Here is a 20,187-nt window from a genome sequence, read left to right as displayed (position 1 = left end):
CTATTAACACATGGGCTTCACACTGACTTTGCACTACGGGGATCTAGCAGGTTAAATTTGTCAGGTAATTTCTAGAAAGGTAAATGGAGTAAATGACTCTAGGTGACTTGATCTATAACACAGATCTATAAGTAAAACATAGATATTAGAAGAAATGGTTTAATGACTGTGTAATAAAGGGCTTGATGATATATTTTCCACTCTAACATATACACATAAATTGTATATTAACACTATAAACTTCTTCTTTTCTCTTAAAAAATACAGTTTCCTCAAAAACATGCCCAGGGAATAAACAGTGCAATGCTTTTGCTGTACAAAATCTATGTTCACCAGCAGTTGTATTTTTGGATTGTTTTTTTTGACCTCAAGCTGAAGATAAAAGACACATTGCATAATGCAGATGTCAGAGAAAACAGTTGTTTTCAGCTATTTCCTATATGCTCGACCATAAAGCCAATGTGAAAAACGCAGCTTATTCATTGAAAACATTCAAACATAGATCTTCTATCATTAGCTGTTCATGTAAGAAATGAGCTCAGATTGAAGCGCTGTGTAGAAAACCAGCAGAACATTAAAATCAGGATCTTTACAAAAAAAAGAAAAAAAGCCTAATGGAGTACTCACGGCTAATATGTCAGTGTTTTAACTGTTGTGCTATTTCAGCAGCTGAAAGTTGAAAGACACTAGAAACAGCTTCATTCTCTATGCAAGACAAACATTACCACTGTTTCCCTGTAAGTATTTTCTCATTTACATTTTAAATGTCTGTGTTCGTGAGATTCTTCTATGCTCATTCACTGAACTTAAAACACAGATACCACCCAGCTTTCTGTTCATAATGCAGTAATGCACTGCTCACCATGCATAAAAAACATGGTGATGGGTATTAAAGTTTCATACCAACATATATATTCATAGTACTGTATGCTCATTGAAGTAAATATCTAATCAGTCAATCAAGTCAGGAAATCGACGACTTGCTGAAGTTCAAAGTGAGCATCACAGAAGGGATGAAAGGTGACTTAAGTGACTTTAAATGTGTCACAGTTGTTGGCGGCAGACCGGATGGTTTGAGTATTTCAGAAACTGCTGATATACTGGGATTTTCCCACACAGCCATCTCTAGGGTTTACAGAGAATATCTGCCGGCAGTTGTCTGAGTGAAAATCCGTTGCTCGTACAGGAGGTCAGAGGAGAATGGCCAGACTGCTTTGAGCTGATTGGAAGGTAATAGTAACTCAAATGCCCGCTGGTTACAACCAAAGTATGCAGAAGAGCATCTTTGAATACACAACACGTCAAACCTTGAAGTAGATGGGCTACAGTGGTAGATGACCACAATGAATGCATCTCCTGCCAGTTAAGAGCAGGAAACTGCAGCTACGGTACTGCCTAAATCTTCTGTTTCCAAAATTGTCCACTGTCTGGTCTAAGATTAGATTCTGCTGCGACATACTCAGTAAGGTTTGAATTTGGCATAAACATGAAAGCATGGATCCATCCTGCATGTATCAATGGTTTGGGCTGGTGGTGGTGTAATGGTGTGAGGGACATTGTTATTGGCACACTTTGAGTGTTTAAAATGTCGACTTGAGTATAGTTGGTGACCATGTAAGACCACAGTCCACTTCTGATAACTGTACTCAGCAGAATAACAATTATTTCTTGTTTCTTGTTTAATCTATGCTATGAATTTTTTAAATAATCACTGTAAAGTCAAATATTACGAATTCCTGAATTTTAATGCTCCAAACTCTTTCACCGAGAAACAATTTAAGTTCTTCTCTTTAGAAACTGTAATGAAGCATTTCATGGATTACCCAGACTGAGTTAACTCACCAGTAAAAAGACTCTAGTTATTTGGGAGATATTATAAGCAATGCATATGTCTCGTATCCTCATTTGAGGGGAATACCCATTTAAGCTGTGATAGTGAATCACACACTGAGCAATGTGGGAACACCAGCTACTAACAGAGATAAAAACTGAAAGTGTCAATGTGATTTATGCCGATGCACGAGGGTGTTTAAGTCTATCGAGGGGAGACTAACTAAATATCTCCTGGTATGCACTAAAAACAGTGAACAAGGAGCAGCAGTGGGATTGGAGATTTGACGCCTAAATGGGGCAGATTTGGTTCTTGTGTTGTTCAAGGTGGATCTCTTTTGTGCCACTCTTATCATAAAGGTGAATCCAAACAACATAATATTCTGCTGGTGGCACGTGCACTGGTGAAAAAGAAATTTACCACTTGTCTTAATTTAAACGAAGTATTTTTGTTTCTTGATATGTTCGTGAGAGCGAGGCCACGCAGTGAACAGGGGGAACCCCCTTTGAAATGGAAGGCCTGAGTTCAAGACACTAGAGCAGGAAACGCACGCCCTTGGAGGTTGCCCTTAAAAAGACAGTGTCCCTGCAAGCTGTTGTAAAGCTGACCCCGACCTCTGAGCCGCCCGCGAAGGCCAATCACGGCCAATCATACAAATATCAACATCTATATTCATTACACAGTTTAAACACATATGAAATATCATTAAGTTATAATCCAGAGTTCATTTCCAGATCTTAAAGAAACAGCATTTACTAAATATTTGTTTTGTCACTCGTCTCGGCTCGTTAAATGTAGGAGCCAGTCACGTCTAACTTATGTGCGCCCAGCTGTGGTGTTACATTCATCGTGGCGTTGCTTGCCTTCATGTTTTACTGACTATTTCACACTCTGACTCAAACAAAGGCAGAAAGGATCCCAAACAACCTACACATTATGAGCAATGAATAATTTCTGATAATCTAGAAAAAGCCATGCGGCAGAGCTTTTTCTGTGGGTCACGTAAAAGCCTGACACGCTAACCACCAACCAGCAAATTTATCTCAATCCATAAAATGAATCAGAATTAGTTCAGACTTGATAGCGGTATTATTACCATCATGAAATTCTTAAAAAAGATAGTAGATGGGACCCCAGGCGCATCTCCGCTTTGTCTGAAAATGGTGAAACAAGGTGAAATGTGTCACTTTATGAAAGTGAGCTTAATGCTATACATGAATTTCTAACTTCTCTTGATCTTAGGGCAGTAGATGAGCAGTGTGTTTGTATAATGTGTCTACATAACTTCCGCTAGGAATCCTCCGACACGAGCCGATAGGTAGGAGTCCACAAAGAGGCGGTGGGTGGGTGCAGGGGTGCGGTTTCAGCAGGAATACCCGCTTGCCCAACAACCCTTCTCCTTCTCTATGTGGGTGAGTGCTTCCCTTTGTCAGCAAGAGTTACTCATGCACCTCCTTGTATATCCACCACTTCCCCCTCCCTTGCACACCCTGTAAACCCACACCTACGACAATCAGCACCCACGTCCTTCTAATGCAGTTCTGAGAGCATCATTCTCCCTTTTACTTGCAGTCAGGCTAACAGACGGGGAGAGAGAGCATGACAGATGGTGTTCACAGCTCTATTTCTGAGGCTGGACTTGTACTGCCACCGCCACCCCTCCCCTCCACCCTCCCTTGCCGATTCTACTCAAGCCAAGTGCTTATGACTACCTCCTCATCTTCGCCTCAGTAATCAGCCCATTCATTTGCAGGGTTATTGTGAATTAAAAGTCCTTGCCTCACAAGGAACCTCACGGTTTACAGGTTAAACACAGAAAAATCGCATCATTGCTCAACTACAGAACGTGTAATCCAGATATAAATGGAAAAAGCACCAAATTTATGTTCAAAATTATTCAGAGTTTAGGCAAAGTATACAACATTTTGCTTACAAAACAGTAAAAAATTATGCAGTAAATTAGTATATTTTGTGAGTCTGGATTCAGCCCCCACCCCCCTTTCTTTTATGTCCCAAAATGCACAGGAACTATAGGAGCAGTGACCCAGTCAAAGGCAGGCTCTCCTATGCACGCTGTTGTCTTTATCAGCATAGCAGTCGAGTTCAAACTTGTGGCGTGTGCCACTTCTTTTACACCACAGGGGTTTCTCCGGTATCTCTACTCATGCTGAAAAGGTTTCCTCGAAATCCCCGTTTTAGTTTTTGCCCTGAGCAGCGATACTGGATGATTACAACACATAAACAGCTGCATGCATGACACCTTTTAATGACCTGATCCTCAGATAGGATGTGGAAACAATCTTTCAGCTGCCAACTTTGGCCACCAACTGTGACGCCGTGTTTATGGCCATGTAAGTGTCATTCTCCTGCATAAAAGCTCAGATATGATCAATACTGGGCACCAAAAGCTTAGCAAAAACTGACAGCCAGCCAACAGTTTGTGAGCACTGTGGAAAAAGTTGCCAGTTTTCTAAAGGTTGTTACTTCATCTCAGATGGGTTACTTCATCCTTGCCAAACCTGTCCAGGCCCCATGCCAAACGTTAAACTAGAAGAAGGAACACTTGCGGTACACTCTTGCTTTTCCTCGTCTTTACTTCAGTTTTAGGACGATGGCACCAACCAAGTATTCTACAGCCACACATTTGGGATTATGGTTGATCTGGCTTCATAAACTTTGGCTAACAACGGCGAAAACTAAAAGCCACTATGTGTTACAGTCTGGGGTACCACTCAGGATTTAATCGGGCTGACGTGTAACTGGTTTGTCATCTCACCCATGTGTTGTGACTGTGCCAATCCTCCTAATCAGCACAACAGTGACTGCTGAGCCTCTGAAGAAGTCGGAGGCTGATATAATTGAGCAATTTCACATATTGCTGTAAATCTGGTGGCCTAAAAGACAACAGGTATTGGCCAGAAGAATTTACAGATTCAACTGTGAACTCCTGCTACTATTTAGCCCACCTGAGGCACCTATCACTAAGCTGTTATCACATAAGCAAAACATGCCTAAAATTTTCCTGGACTTAATGGACAGTCTAGTGCATTCCCCACTAGTGAGTGGGCTTCATGTTTTCCGTTGCCTGCATGCTCTGTATACACAGAGTATTTCCAGTAGAGTAACTGCAACTTAAGATAACAGCTTAAGATTTCATTACTGCTCTTTAAGGATCCCTCAACACGACTGCACATTAAAGATTATTCAGGGTTAGGAGGAAAGCCGCCTAACGTCTGATTTAGACTTCTATGGTGAATCTTTGTAGAGCCTACAACGCAAACTATGTGAGTGACTAATGCCGTTTTCAGCATTTGCACTTGTGTGTGGTGCATTATTTGTTAATTACCATGTGGTAGTGTTCTGGTGTTTTACATGCAATTCCCCCCGCAGCCGTCACGAGGAGCCACCTTTCTACCAACCAACAGAACCTACTCGTTTTTAGCTACACTGGATGTACGTGTTATGTTACTAATAATGCACAGTGAACTTTTCCTAGTTCTGCACATTGAAGGTTTTCCACTGGCAAACCAGCAAGATACTATTATTTTAATAAGCCATAGTGAGTGCAGAGTGTTTGTCACATGGATAGCATTGCTTCATTAGCAGCTCAGGTAAACAACTTTAGCTTGCTGGTGGAAAGTGGGCACACAAAAAAGGTTACTATATTCTCTGGCGTGGCTTGTGTCTTTGTAGAGCTAGCTGCAAGACAGCAGGTATATAGAGTTTCTTTTTGCTTCATGATTTCTACTATAACAAAAATTAACTAATGCTGAAGAGTAGCTTCATAGCTAACAGCACACTACAAGCCAAGTGTACATCACTATTAACTAGGACTGGATGCATTGATATTGCTGATGGCTCACTAACAGGCCTTGACAAAGCACAGTACTGCATGACCTGGGAGTTGCCAATATGTTCAGCCAATAAGCACAGCTTTTGTTTATTGGCTGAGCTGGTACTGAAAGGCTGACACTTTTAACATACGGGTTATGCTCATTTTTGTACAGTTAGTGAGGCAGCTGTACACCATCAAAATGCAGGAAAATGCACAAGTGGTAAACTTCATCTTATACATTCAAATATACTACAGTGATGGAATTATCAAGAGTTATCCAAGTGGTCACACACAGCTACAATGTCTTTAAAACATGTACTAAGTCAAAGCATTTTTAGTGGTATTTGTGGCTGTGTCTTTTGAACCGAATGGGAAGGAATCTGGGGTGTATGGTTAGTAGAAAAATATAATTTGGAGGAGAGGGTAAAAGGAACTGGGGGCGTCACCCTTGATCTGCTTCAGTGCATGAACAAATTAAGCCACTTAACAATAGCCTGCTGGACTAATAGCTTCAGTAAAGAAACTCATTGGGCTTCGGTAATGAACCTGAGATGGAAACATAAACAGTCCAGTTATTAAGTGAACTCCAGCCACCGCTGAAATCACCTGACACACTGTGACATGCTAAACCTACACTCCTTTGGTAATGCTCATTAGCAGGGTGGGATGCTATTACTCAAATCACTGACTTAAGAAACTAGCCACCCAAACTCATTATCGCACTCATCTATTCAGTCTAATTTGCATACATTACAAAGTGGCTGTGCTGGGCTGGTCATCTCAAACTCAGCGAGCAGATTGGGCCTAACAGGACAGAGTACAGGCCAAAGAGAGCTTTAATAAGCTAATTTTATCCAACCTGGGTGCTGCTTCCCTTACACCTACTGCGTGTGTGTTAGCAAGTATGGGTGCTGATGAGTCTGTACTTTAGTACTGTTGAGGGAAGCCCAAGCTTGAGTTCCCAAGGTAACAGTCGGTTTGAGTGGGGGCTGGCTGACTCATTTGAAGGGAATCCTGGAACCAGAACAAGGCTGCCCACTCGCCCCACCCCCAGCTTCATCAGCACAACAAGCAAACAAGGCGCTGACATGTCCCCATGTAGGGCTTCCCACTGACGGGGGTGGCACTGGAAAATCCCAGCCTGAGCTTGCCTACAAGTAGCATCAGAGGACATGCACGCACAAGCACGAGGCCTCCGCGCTTCATGGCTTCGCTGGTTTCTGCCGGCAAGACTGGAAATCCATGGAGATTGTAGATGAAGAAATTACAATAGAGCGGTAGGCCTACAAATACGTCGAGACACGTGCTGGATTTGATTAGTACATAAAAGCACGGGGGAGATGTAAGGGGGGCAGAGGAGGAGGTTGGAGCTTACTGACGAGTCCATGGCATTGAATTAAATCATCTTTTTTTTTTAGCTGTGAACAGTGACACAAAATAAATGAGAATCAAAAACCTTGTGGGCTGGCACATGAAGTAGGAGGAAGGGAGTCAGAGGGAGAGGAGGATGAAGGAGGAGTAGGTGGACAAGAGAACTAACTCTTTCCCACACAGTTAATGGAATTATTAAGAAATTAAAAGAGATCAACAGGCGTGTAATTGACCATTTAATTAGCTCAAGGTCAGGTTGTTCTTTTGACTTTGGAGGGGCGGTTGGCCGAGGTCTAGATTCGTAGGAAAACTTTGGGCAAGCAGCTTACAATTTACAACAATTAAATCGTCACGTATTGTTTCAGCACAGTGGTAACACAGTCTTTCGATTAAATTAAGCCAAATATGCGTTATTCACAAAAAGCCAAAGTCATAAAGTCGACATACTATTAGAAAACACAATAAATGTTTTTGGAAAAAGTACATTCTGGCCACAAAACAGAAACTGTACATGTATATTCAGTAATCTCGCTGTGCAGAGTAGCCATTTGATTTGCTTCTGTCCACAGTTACATCTGTTGATAACTCCACAGTTCATTCAGTGTCTTTAGTCATTAACAACTGAGAGCTGGTACAAAGGGATTTAAGAGGCAGCATTACTGTTTTGAATCGCTGGATGTTTAATTCTTCTATTATAATTGAGGCAGGAGCGAGACAGAGGTTATGGTAACTGCTGGAAACCTGTCCCACTTCACAGAAAGGTTAATGAACCTTACAAGTCCTATGGGAGATGGAGTATGCTGTTAATTTGACAAACGTGGGAAATAAATGCTTTTATGCTTTTATTGACGGTGACCAATAGCGGCCTTTGCTGGAATGAAAGGTTTTAGTCTTTTAGGTGCTTTGCTATGAGGCAAAACAATAATGTGGAATGCATTTGTTGGAAGAAACTAAGTACATAATTGTTTGAATAGCAATTTCAGGCCAAAAAGCATCTTCATTATTAATTCCTACTTTTGGGGAAAATATACTGCGCAAAATGTACAGTAACCTAATTCATGTTATGAAACAGCTGCCTTTATTCTGAATACATTTGCGGGAATGAGGGATTTTTAAAAAGCTGTACTTTAAAATCTACATATTTCCACATTCCATTTTATGCACCATTGGTCTGGGTTTCATTTTAACAGGGCACCAAGGGTGTAATATGCTGACAGTTGGAGAGGATCATGTGAAACAGAGTTGGTGTTCACCTGAAATAGTCTGTGGGCTAGATGGAAACATCGCAAACGGCGGCTGTGATCTGATCAGGATGGGGTTTTAGGCACAGGACCAGCTATGTATACAGTACGCACGATTAAGAGATTAAATGGATAATCTCCTTCCCATTCAAAGACATTGATGGAGGCAGAGAGCTGGTTTCACAGACTTTCATTCTGGTTTTTAAATCTAACCCAAGAGATTCAAAATCCATGTTCATCAGCTGCTCACCTCTATGATCTCCCATAAAACAAACCTATAGAAAAGGGGTGAGCTTAAATCAATAGAGAAAAGGACAGAAAGCCTTCTGGAACAATTTAATTCGAAGAAGATACAACAACTCATGTTTCCCCCCCAGCAGGTGACACTGATACCATGAAATCCTCATAACAAAATGTGTCAATAAACGTTCTCTGATCTTCTACCCCTTCGGTTAAAGACGTCAAGAAATCAAGTACTCTAAATCAAGTGCGATCCAGCGATCTACATTAGAGTTTTTCTTATGTGAACATAATAATCAAAATATGGCAACATATCTCTTTCCTTTCCTGTATTTTCCAAATTGTACTGAATTTATTTCAGTTTAAATGCACAACTAACACTGTGGCATAGCTACTTTTACTCAAGTAAAATGTTTGAGTACTTTCTGTGCCACTGATTAAAAAGCCTCCTATCATTTTCATTCAGGTGGAGCTGAAGAGTGTTTTTAAGGTTAAAAGAAATCTACGTTGACTGTTTGTAGGAGGACATTAAGAGCAGACAAATTCAAGCATTTTCGAACACTTCCTTTTTGTTCTTCGTATAAGAAGATTACACAAACATGGGTCCTTTTAAGCGGATTGAACAAACATCTAGGGCTGTCAGTTTTTTGGAGAGGACAGTGCCCATTCTCAGCAGGTGCAATTTCTATGATCAGCACAGCTCCTTTTTAAGCTCTCTCTTTTTAACATCAGGTTTTATTTTTGCGCAGATGCCTAACTGGCGTCAGAGCAGCTTAAAAGACTGCAAACTATCACCGTCCTAACCTTATAGACCTGCCTCACATGTCTTCATGCAGCCAGCCCTGGTCTCGTTCTTCTTGATACCCCCTTCTCTACTGAGCCAGCTCACCCTCTCTGTCTCTCACTCTCACTTTCTCCCAGCTATACTATGGGCACTGATTCATGTGCCTGTGCGTGCACAATGTTTGCCAGAGGAACGCACAAGAATCCGAGCTCCACAATCCCTCTTAACCTCTGACCTTGGCTTATTGTTACCTGTGAGCAGCACTGTGGCAAACATGTTGTACAAGTACTGTACAGCCCTGCAAGCTGTTTGTGTTCTGCAAGTATGGAGGGCAGGGGAGGAGGGAAGGAAGAGAGGGAGCTATTTAATCCCCCCCAAAGGAACTCCCCTCTCAACCCGTATCGTGAACTCGCAGGCAAATCGCGTTGCTGGAAGGCACACCACACACACACTGCTGTCTTTTTAATTTCATCAGCTGAAAGAAATCTATACAGTGCTTTGGAATCCGACTGAGCTGCAGAGAGAAGTGAACTATACAGCACCCTGGAATGTAAACAGGTTTCTCACCAAGTGTAGCATAAAAATACCACATTGCAACAAACCTCTTGGCTATGATAATGGTCAATGGTACAGATCAGAGGTCTTAGTAGATTTTATGTTTGTTAGTCCTACAGCATATCAATAAGAACAACTTGAACAAATCCAGAGAGCAACTCAGAAGAAATGCAGCATTCATACTGAAATTACTCAAGTGTAATAAGCATAAAATACCGGATTCTAGTGAATGCTTTCTATTGACGGCCGATTTTCAGTTGCCATTACAAAAAGCATTATCTCCTGGGAATATTAGGAGCACTGTCATTAAAATCCCTTGCAGTCAGCTGCTTGGTTGAGACCAGATATGGGCTGTAATCTGCGGAGAAAGGGCTCCTTTATTATCCAATGTTAGTAATTGTCAAGCATTGTTACATTCACAGAAATGGGCACAATATTTATTTAATATCAGTAAAACCGAGCCAGACTCGGTTCTATTTTTCTATCCGTCTCTACAGATAACTGTCAAAACTCCACCACCAAGCGTCGGTAACTCTGACATACCGTGCACACTGCTTTCTGGGCACGTGTGCTGCGCTTTCTTACCAGTTGTAATTATTTATCCATTACACAATACACTGTAGATCTTTGCACTACGCTCCACTTTCCGACTTTTACAGTTAGGATAACTTTTGGAATCCAAACAATCAGTACGTACATTTAGACAGGCCCCTATAATATCTGTCAACTTTGCATTCATAGCTGTCACACTTAATTATCATGCCAAAATACAAGAAAATACATTGGCTGCAGGAGGTCCTTTGTGAAGTCTTTGTTTTTGTGTACAATTAACTGGCAAGCATGCCATATACTTAAGTAAGGGCTATTTTAGGTGAGCATAATTGTTAGTGAGTTGTTTTTATCAGCATGCCTCACTCCCCTTCTCCAGGAGACACCCCTAAGAGGAAGCATTTTCCACGGCTGCGGCCCGAGCAACCCCCCGCTAACCCTGACATTTGTTCATTTGCCCGCCCCTCTCTTTGTGGTTTCCGCGCCCGCTTTTTCCTCCCCTCTCCACGTCTGTCAAAAATTGACCACTTTACAGGGGGAACAGGTAGGCAGACTCCGTCAATCCCCCCCCCCCACCTGTACCCTGAAACGCACAAATTCGCACGCGGGGCCGACTGCCAAAGATCCTGCTTTACTGACTGAAGTGGAAGGTGGGGGGTGTGTGGAGGGTGGGGGGATGACAAAGACGACAGCTTGTGTGGGGGAACATTGTCTGCGGCTGCGACGAGAAATCTTTTCAGGAAAAACAGGATTTTATACACAATGGTCGTGGGTGTGAAGAAAGGGGGCACATATTAAAAGAAGTGCCTTAATGTGTGCATAGCTACTGGTTTCTTAAACTGCATTCTCATGGATAAGGTCCAATCTGCTCTTTTTTCCCCCTACAAGGCTCTAGTGTGACAGACTGGATCAAAGAGGGCTTTCCAGGTTGTCCTTGTTTTCTTGGAGAGCATTCGTGATATATCCAGGACAGGGCTCAGGCTGGAAATTAATCCAGCACGCTGACACAGTAGACCTATCTGCTTAAATAAAAATAAATGTGCAAGAGATGCGATTTTGGATGCTTCAACTCCCCCCCACCCCCCCGAGAAATTTAATTCACATGACAATACAAACAGGAATTTGGGTTGTTATTAGGCCACGCGTAAATGCTGATTATTCCCTCTGCGCCCAAACAACCTTTCCAATTGCTCACAGGAAACCATCGCAGCTCACGTTCTTCATGCAGTGAAACCTCCTCAATCATCTCACCACAGCAACCGTGGCAGGGAGGTCAGTTGTTATAGAGATGGCAAGAGGCTTGGTCTGTTATCAGCTACAGTATTGTGTGTGCGTATAAGCGTGCGTGCACTTGAGTGTGTGTTTATTGTATGTGGACGGGGGATGGAGCTGACAACTGAGCGGAGGATTCTTATGTAATTCTCCCTTTAGGTGGCAGAGAACAGTGAGAGCAGCAGCCCACACTGAAGAAGAACCTGTTTGTTAATAAACTGCAAGTAAGATAACATTGATGTATTATTACATGGTGTTTGTACTCAAGACAAGGGCTGTCGAGATGCAAAAAAGCGCCAGGCATGTTGGCATGTCGCTTCACAAAGCATTGATTTTTGTCCTGCTAGCACTCCTCCAACTTCTTTCAAACATACACACACGTCCCTGGATGCAGACATCAGAGACATACATGACGGCTGCGCGAAAGAAAAAAGTAATGCAAGAAAAATAAAGCAAGAACTAACAAAGACTAGCGTCCTAAAACGGCAGAGACGGAGAGGAAAGGCTGTTGGAGTTGATATTTTTTTGCAGGGAGGGAGTCCAAAAGATGAACTCCATGTAATACCACCTCTGACATTCAGCCTGGCTCTAGTTGACAGGATGAGCATATGCTCTAAATGCTTAAGCACCTCCAGCTGTGCTTCACTGTTAAGGACTATTGTTGACTTGAACCAGGGGAGGCTTTTGGCTTGTTACGGGGGAAAAAAAAAGGGGGGGGGGATGAATGACCTGCGTGCAAAACTTTATCAGGGTTAAACTAATTCGAGCTAAAATACAAAATATGATATCTAATACACAATTTTATGTCGATATCTTGAAACTTTTGAAAATATTCTTTAAATTCTGGCACAACTCTCGTCATCAATCACTTAAACAGGTGCTCCGCTTTACTTCACATATTTATGTTACTGACAACAATCTGTTCGTATTCTTTAAGACACTTACCACAAAGAACATGTGTTTATCCTGTCAGTTTAAGTTTAAACAAAGGATGACAACAGGTGCACCGAGTGGAGTTTAGACTGGATAAAGTTGCTTCACAGGACTCGGAGTCAGTAGGCACTTCTGCGTAAAAGTTTGCGAAACCACAAACAAGCAAATTGTTAACCTGGGTTATGAGCATGTTTAGCAACTTTGGAGGGAGAAAAAAAATCACATTAAAAAGGAAAATTGTTCACTTCCTTTGCGCCCACCCCCTTGTCATAAGATATGGATGTCCCGTAAGGTTATTTGTGTTTGCTGGGAAATGAAGTGCTCAACTGGATTAAAAACATACTGCATATGTTTGGAAATCTGTTTCCCTGGGCGTATGAGTGGAGTGAGCGAGCGTGAAGCAGCAGCTTGCGTCTCCTCCAAGAGAGAGGGCAGACACTCTCATCATTAGCTGGGCTACAATGTGCTCCTCTACCTGCTCCAATCTGCACAGCCAGGCTCCGCTCTGACGCCAGACAGATGTTCCCAGCACGAGGTGCAAAGTATCGAGAGGGGAAATGAGAGTGAGCAGGAGAGAGGCAGAAGAATGGAAATATTCAGCAGAGTACACAATAAGAGTTTAATTATGAATAATACCAATGGTTCTTTGTTCTCACAATGAAGCTAGCTATGGTTCGCCTGGCCTTTGGGAAACTGTTTTTGGCTTCCATATGGGGGCAGCTGTCTGTCAAAAATAAACGCTTAAATCATAACATGCCACAGTAGGGATAATTACGGGATAAAGAACAATACAATTATGTATGTTTATTTGCAATATTGGACAGGTATTTTGCTAAAACAAACTCTGAGGCTATTGCAGAGGTTAAAATTGCAACGCTATTGTTGAATGCTTCTTAGAGAGTAATGATCTGCAAAACTGACAGTTTTTGCAAAACTTCACATCAACTATAAACTTTGGATAAAGACTCATCACTGAGTGCACAGGCAGAAATGTCTCAGTGCATGTAAAACACACAATATCTCCTGAAAAGACACACACTAAACATATTCACAATAATGGTAAATAAGTACAACGAGAATCTGTTGTTGTTGTTTCAAAACAGTCTGTGCCAACATGCAACTCTTGTCCTCTTTTCTGTGTTTTTGTGGTCCTTTAAGATGAGGTTTTTAGAGTTAAAAAAAAAAGAAAAGAAAGAAAGAAAATGCTAAAATTTTAATGCTTTCAAGAGCTAAATGGTGAATGAAATGCTGCGAGGCATTGCACGTCTAATAGTTTGCAGATAAAGGACATCTTGAGGTGTGGAGCAGATGATCTCTGCAGGCCTCAGAACTCACAAACACAAAGCCAGCTGGTCTGACACAGTCACAATACTTCACTGTTTGTATTTGCCTGAGCAGCAGCAGAACGCAGGCAGTGTCCTGCTTTGGGAGCCGCTACAACAGAGATGGATGTTAAAGCATGCAAGTCCCTCATGCACCATAATCGCGAATGCACGAAGGATGTGCATGCAACTGGCCTTCGATTAGTCATGAAGAGGAAGCTGATATGTGATGGCTTCCAATCCTCAAAACAGAACAGAGTGATCGGAGTCCAAACAGGCTACGAGGGGTCGTAAATCTCATGTCTTGTTTAAAGAAATGTATCTGAGCTCGGATGATGGCTGTTGCATGGTAGCCTTAGTGTTTCTGCTTCTGGTGGCTATAAACAGACTGTAGAATAACTGCAGAAAAAAGTTGGAGCTCTGAAAAATCCAATAATCATCTCTGTATTGCTTTTGCATGCTAAAAATACTGCAAAGTCACTGACACTGACTTAATATACTGAGTGTATCCCAGCTCAAAGTGCAAGGGGCAGGGGACATCCTGGACATCAGTCTTCATGTATGGAGCATTGTAAACAAAGTTGCAGGCATTCTGCTGCACAATGAACTAGATGAGAACATTTTAAATCATCTTTCCTGCGCCGTGTTTTATAAGAATATTTTTTTAAATATCATTCCATATCGGACAATCTGCTGCCTGAATATCAGCTGATGATATTGGTCTGGCTATAATTATCTATAAAAACCTAAGGCTTTTTTTTTATCTCTTTCTAAACAGTGAGTGCAAAAGTGCATTAACTGTAGCTTTGCAACTTCATATTGCATCATGTTGACTCAACATGCACCAAAATAATGAGAGTATTAGCAAGTAAAAGTAACACCCAGTGCAGTATTTATATAAGCTAACTCTATTCAGGTACTAATGATTTGCTTGTTATAGTAATTATTGCTGCGAGTCCGTACCCGAACATCTGTATTGATTTAGTCTCTGGGAGAGCAAAGAGAGGGAGGGAGAGGCTCACAATCTGGAATTCGACTTCGAGAGCGAGACAACAATCTGTTGATGGTTATTTTGGTAATTGTCCACAATTGATGAAAAAAACCCCAAAAACAAAAAAAAAAACAAAAAAACCCCAGCGTGTGCTGCAGAAGATTCTAAATGATTGTTACTGTTGTTCAGGGGGTCAGGGAAAATGGGCAGTCGCAATGAAAAATGCATATAGAGCATCTAATAATGCGAGCTCTCACAGAAAAGTGGACAGCTGGTGAGAGAAGACAAGACACCCAGCCACACAGTTTACACTTAATTGCTGGAGTGAATTGTTCTTGGCAGCCAAAAGTAAAGATGTGATATGTGATACACAGTTAAATAAAAGATTTAACACCTGACAAACATTAAAATATGATTGTCTTCAAATTGTATTTGTACAGTTGTTCGGCATGTTTATAAATGTTTGCTGATGCTGTTGGATATAGTTACATTTATTTTTGGGATTTTTTCCTACTGTGTCAGGCACAAATAACAGCTCGACCCAGTTGGGTTTATTTTGAAAAATGACAAAGGAGCTAAAACGGAGGGACTACTTAACGCGTAGTTAAAACCAGAATCTGACTTAATGCTGTTTGTTTAACACAGACTTTAAAGCACAGCTACAATCCAAGCCAAATAGTTGAAGCAAGTCTTTTCCTAAATCTCAGTTTAGCTAAACCCACACTTTAGTAATTTGGTTTATTATCCCACACTTGGTTCTTTGATAGCAGGCAGACTCATAATTATACGGATGTGTTCTCTCATTTATCAACGTATCAAAACTGCTGTCAGGATTTTTTCCCCCCATTTAACTTAACTAGCTTGGCCCACAGGTGTTATTAATCTCTGGCTCTCTTCCACAGTGTGTCTTTTGTCCCTCCCCCTCACCCCCAACTGGTCGCAGCAGATAGCCGCCCCTCCCTGAGTCTGCTCTGCTGGAGGTTTTTTCCTGTTAAAAGGAAGTTTTTCCTTCCCACTGTCTCCAAGTGCTTGCTCACAGGAAGTTGTCTGATTGTTGAAGCAACTGATGTTGTGATTTGGTGCTATATAAATAAATTTGAATTGAACTGAGCTTTAGCAACATCAGGACTGAGCTGTATTTTCTGGTTTGAGTAAACCACACTTGGATGTGCCACAGATTTTACAGCAGGGCTTTGGACCGACACCAGCTTGTGACCCCTGAAGCTGGTTTTGTGTCTGAAACCAGAGACCTTTTATGCACAAGGCAAATATGTTAATCGCAACAACACAATGTCATTATCTTAAGATTACTATTGATAATCATTCCAAAAGAAAGACATCTGCTACTTGGTTGGTCTGGTCGGCCTGATAATGTTCACACTCTGATTCACAAGTATCCTTCTCAAGTGCGTCTTACACAGCAGTCACGTAATTTAAAAAAACCCTCAGCAGCATGTTTTGATAGGTGAACAGCTGAACATGCAGAGCAAGGTAAGGTGAGGAACCTATCTAAACACAAGGTACTCTAGCAGGTCTTTGCTGTGCTATCATTGATTCTCTAATGAGACTTTGGTGGAGATATCGGTGTAAATCTGTAGCGCCGTGCTGCTCAGTCCAGCCTGACCTCACTTTATTCTCAGTTAAATTAAAGAAATGTTTTTCTTCATAACTCCGGATATGGATAAAAAACAAAAACAAAACAAAAAAAAATCCACACTAATTATGGAAACATCCTCATCTAGGGCAAGATTGCATGACCTTGTGCTAATGAATATATATGAAAAGACTATGGCTGCTGCAGCTCACACCATCTGACGAGTGAGGATCAAAACACTGATCCCTTTGACATTTGAAAGCATGACCCCTGACTTCAGCTAAAGAAACTTTTCTTTCAGAGTAATCTACCATCAAACACATTGTTACAAATAACTAGTGAATGTCAAATATTAGCACACAGAACTTTTTATTTTAAATTCACATGAAACAATAATGCAAAGAATAAATTAAAAAAAATCCTCAATCATATTTGACTGTGACTCTAGTCTTTTCTTTCTGAATTACATATACTTATGCATTCATTCAAAAATTGACCGACATTGCTGTCAAAACCGCTGAACCAAATCAAAATCCAATACATTCACATCGGCACTTCAAACAAAACTGAGATTTTATGATGTCACCTAGGCACCCTGGTCAATTAAACACCTCCCACTACAGTTGGCATCACTCAAAAGGCTCATTAACCCTTCTGACCAACCACCAGTCACAATCAGAAAAACATCCCATCACATTGGCCAATCCCTACATGGGCAACGCAGGTCAACACCCACACAAGTGACAGGAAATTGAATTGCTAGAGAAAATGTGCTCTGTCTGAGCACTTGAAAGACATTTGTTTATTCACAGCTAGTCGTGCAGCCAGGCAGACTTTATTGGCTTAAAAATAAGAAGCAAAGGTGATGCCTAATACAATTTTACAAAGTGCAAATCACTCCCTTTTTTTATATCATTGATGTATGTGAGAAATGTGAGGTAAATATTCATAGATTCCTTACAGTAAGCCAAAGTGTGGTTAAATAAACCAACTCTCACCAATGAGCTCAATCACAGAACGCACAGTCTACGTGTACTGCAGGTTTTCCAGAATATACATCCCAAATACATCACATTTGGATCTTTAAATCAATGTGCCGTTTACTTCGTGTATGACCACGCCTTATAAAAACGAAATGGCAGCAGTGATACATCGCTGAAGCGTCTTTGTGTGCTTGTTTCTTAAACCACTAGTCTTAATCTACCGAGTTGATCTCCCGGTTACCGGGGGATTATAAAATGTCGGCAAACCTCTAAATATTTGAGGCAATCAACAACTCAACATGCATTTGGCGTTAGAATGCAAGAATGTGAAAACACACAAACGAACGGATAAAAAGGAGTGAAATATGAAGAGAAATAAGGGGATCGGAGCTGTGCCCATTTCGGGGGTGTAAAATATGGAGAAGTGTGGATCATTGGGGGAGCTGCTCTGCCTGGGGGAACAGATGAAGGGAGGACATTCTGCCAAGATCTCTCCACTGAAGGGGGAGCTGAGGGACTGGAGCTCTATGGGAGAAAAGAGTGTGCGCCTCGCATGCTGCTCTCCTCAATCTCGGTCTCACACGCCTGCATTGACACATCCCAGGCTCTCTGCAGCAGAGGGAAATTGCTGCTGACAGGGCCTTGCAAACTTTCACAGCCATTTAGAAAGACTTACTCCCACACTTTTGTCACAGGCATTTATTGCACAAGATACATGATATGAAAAATTAACATTTTTCAAACTTGGCATCCTTTTTTTGAACCAAGTTAGGCTTAAAAACCATTCATAATTTTTCAGCCTTACGATCGGCCCCAGTGCAGATGTAAACACTACACATGCCAAGTGAGACCCCGAGATTATGAAAATGCACAATTTTCAAGAAAATTTTTTTTAAACAGCCACGCGCTACATCATAAATTTGTACCCCATGAGTTTCTAATCCAATAACAAACACGGCCTGTGTCACCATCACCAAAACACAAGTCTTGTTTTTCCTTAAAGCAGCGCAGTTTTTCAGTCTTAGCGTACCTGTATGTCCACGACCAACCAGTGCCTCCAGTAAGCAGATGTTGGCTTGCTGCGGTTTGGAGCATCAGGATCGACCATCACCAAGACGTACGTCTTTTTCTGCAAACAGAAGCAGATTCATATGTTATTGATTTATTTAACACAGACAAAGTGTTTACCGCAGTGCCATGCACACTGTGATTGGCCCAGAGGCACTTTGAGCAACAGCAGTACCTGATCCCTTCTGTTTTCTAAACAGCCATGTGCCGTTTGCACATTACGTCGCCCAAGGCTTGACAACTGGAGTTGGTTTAGATACTCAAAAACACACACTTTACTTTCTAAGCTTTACGTTACCCTATTTAATGCTGTGTGAATTCTTATTCTATTTATAAAATGTATGCAGACAGCAAACAAAGCCAGAAGGGTGGGTTTTCTTCTGTGTTAACAGTCTTAATTCAGCTGCCAAGGTTAAAGTGCTCAAAGTATGAAGAAAGCTGTCCTAAAAAGGCAATGATACACATTGGAATACAGTAGCTGTGCTAATCACAAACTTATTCTTCCAACAAGTGAGCTCTGTTCCTTCACAGTTATTCTTAAAACTTCATATCATTAATGTGACATCAACAAAATGACAACGTTTTGGATCCGATACCAAATCCTCTCGTTAACATATTCACAGTAACTTTCTGCCACTTACCAAGTATCTTTATACCCCTCAATCTGTCAATGGATAAAGTGAGAGAAAAAGCATCTTAACTAACACTTGATCACAGTTATTGGACGTTGACTTGGCGGCTTAATTGCCGGAAAATCTTCATTCTGTCTGTCCCTAAAAGTTAGAGAATTATGAGAGCAGATTGAATTATTGCGAGAGCACATTTGTCATCCCTGGTCTAGTGCCCAAAATCTGCCAGACCATATGATGGGCTTTTTTTATTTTGTTCACTTCCTCTACAAACAGAGACATTAATCAAGGCTGTTTCAATCCTCGCTGTCCCCCTTACTGTATATCGTGCTTCCTACAGAGGCAATACCATAATGCTATCAGCTTTAATACACAGAGAACAGATGCATCGTTTCTTACATTCTCACGTCGGCTGCCAAATAACACTGTTGGGAAAGTCGGTGCAGGAAAACATTTTCCATGTAAACATAAATCTTACATTTCTGTTTGTTGTGTCCTATCAATACATTCGTGCAGGCCTGTGAAAATTATCCTAAGCCGATGTACTTGAATGAGATAAAGAAGTAGTCGTGTATTTTTTCTGCAGATGCTCATTTTCAGAAGGATTCTCTGCCTACCTGACAAGCAGTAATAAGCGTAAACAACTAAGCCTAATAATAGGATAATACTGTAGTCTCAGTGATAGTGCCTGCAGGTAACATCCAGACACACCAGCAACAATAGAGCCTCCTCCACAGCCTGTCAAAAGTGACTCTATATCAGTGACCCCCCCGGGCAGCTTACCAACCATGACCTGTTGCCTTCTCAAGAGTTGTAATCCTCATTTGTACATATTTGCTACCAGGCAAAGAAACTGTGATAATGTAGTTACACTAATATTTAAGTCAGACCCTGATGCATTCAGAAATAACATGGTTTCTAACAACAGATGCACACACCACACACACGTGTGCACGTAGACACACACGCGTGCACACAATGACTAAAAG

The 20,187-nt window shown here is 41.4% G+C and overlaps 1 protein-coding gene across 2 annotated transcripts in view; it reads right to left on the bottom strand.

The window, feature by feature from the left end:
• The window catches only part of LOC102293744 (phosphatidylethanolamine-binding protein 4), a 52,754-nt gene that overhangs the window by 10,683 nt on the left and 21,884 nt on the right, over positions 1-20,187 (bottom strand). For both annotated transcript variants that reach the window (XM_014333683.2, XM_005922652.3), the window contains one exon: positions 18,532-18,630. In XM_014333683.2, the coding sequence (XP_014189169.1) occupies positions 18,532-18,630 (99 nt within the window). The remainder of the gene's footprint in view (positions 1-18,531; positions 18,631-20,187) is intronic.

The sequence above is a fragment of the Haplochromis burtoni genome, unplaced genomic scaffold (assembly GCF_018398535.1).
Source record: "Haplochromis burtoni strain Fernald_Lab_line unplaced genomic scaffold, NCSU_Asbu1 Contig_62, whole genome shotgun sequence".
NCBI classification, from domain to species: domain Eukaryota; kingdom Metazoa; phylum Chordata; class Actinopteri; order Cichliformes; family Cichlidae; genus Haplochromis; species Haplochromis burtoni.
The sequence above is the reverse complement of the archived record's forward strand: the minus strand, read 5'-3'. Positions and strand labels throughout refer to the sequence as shown.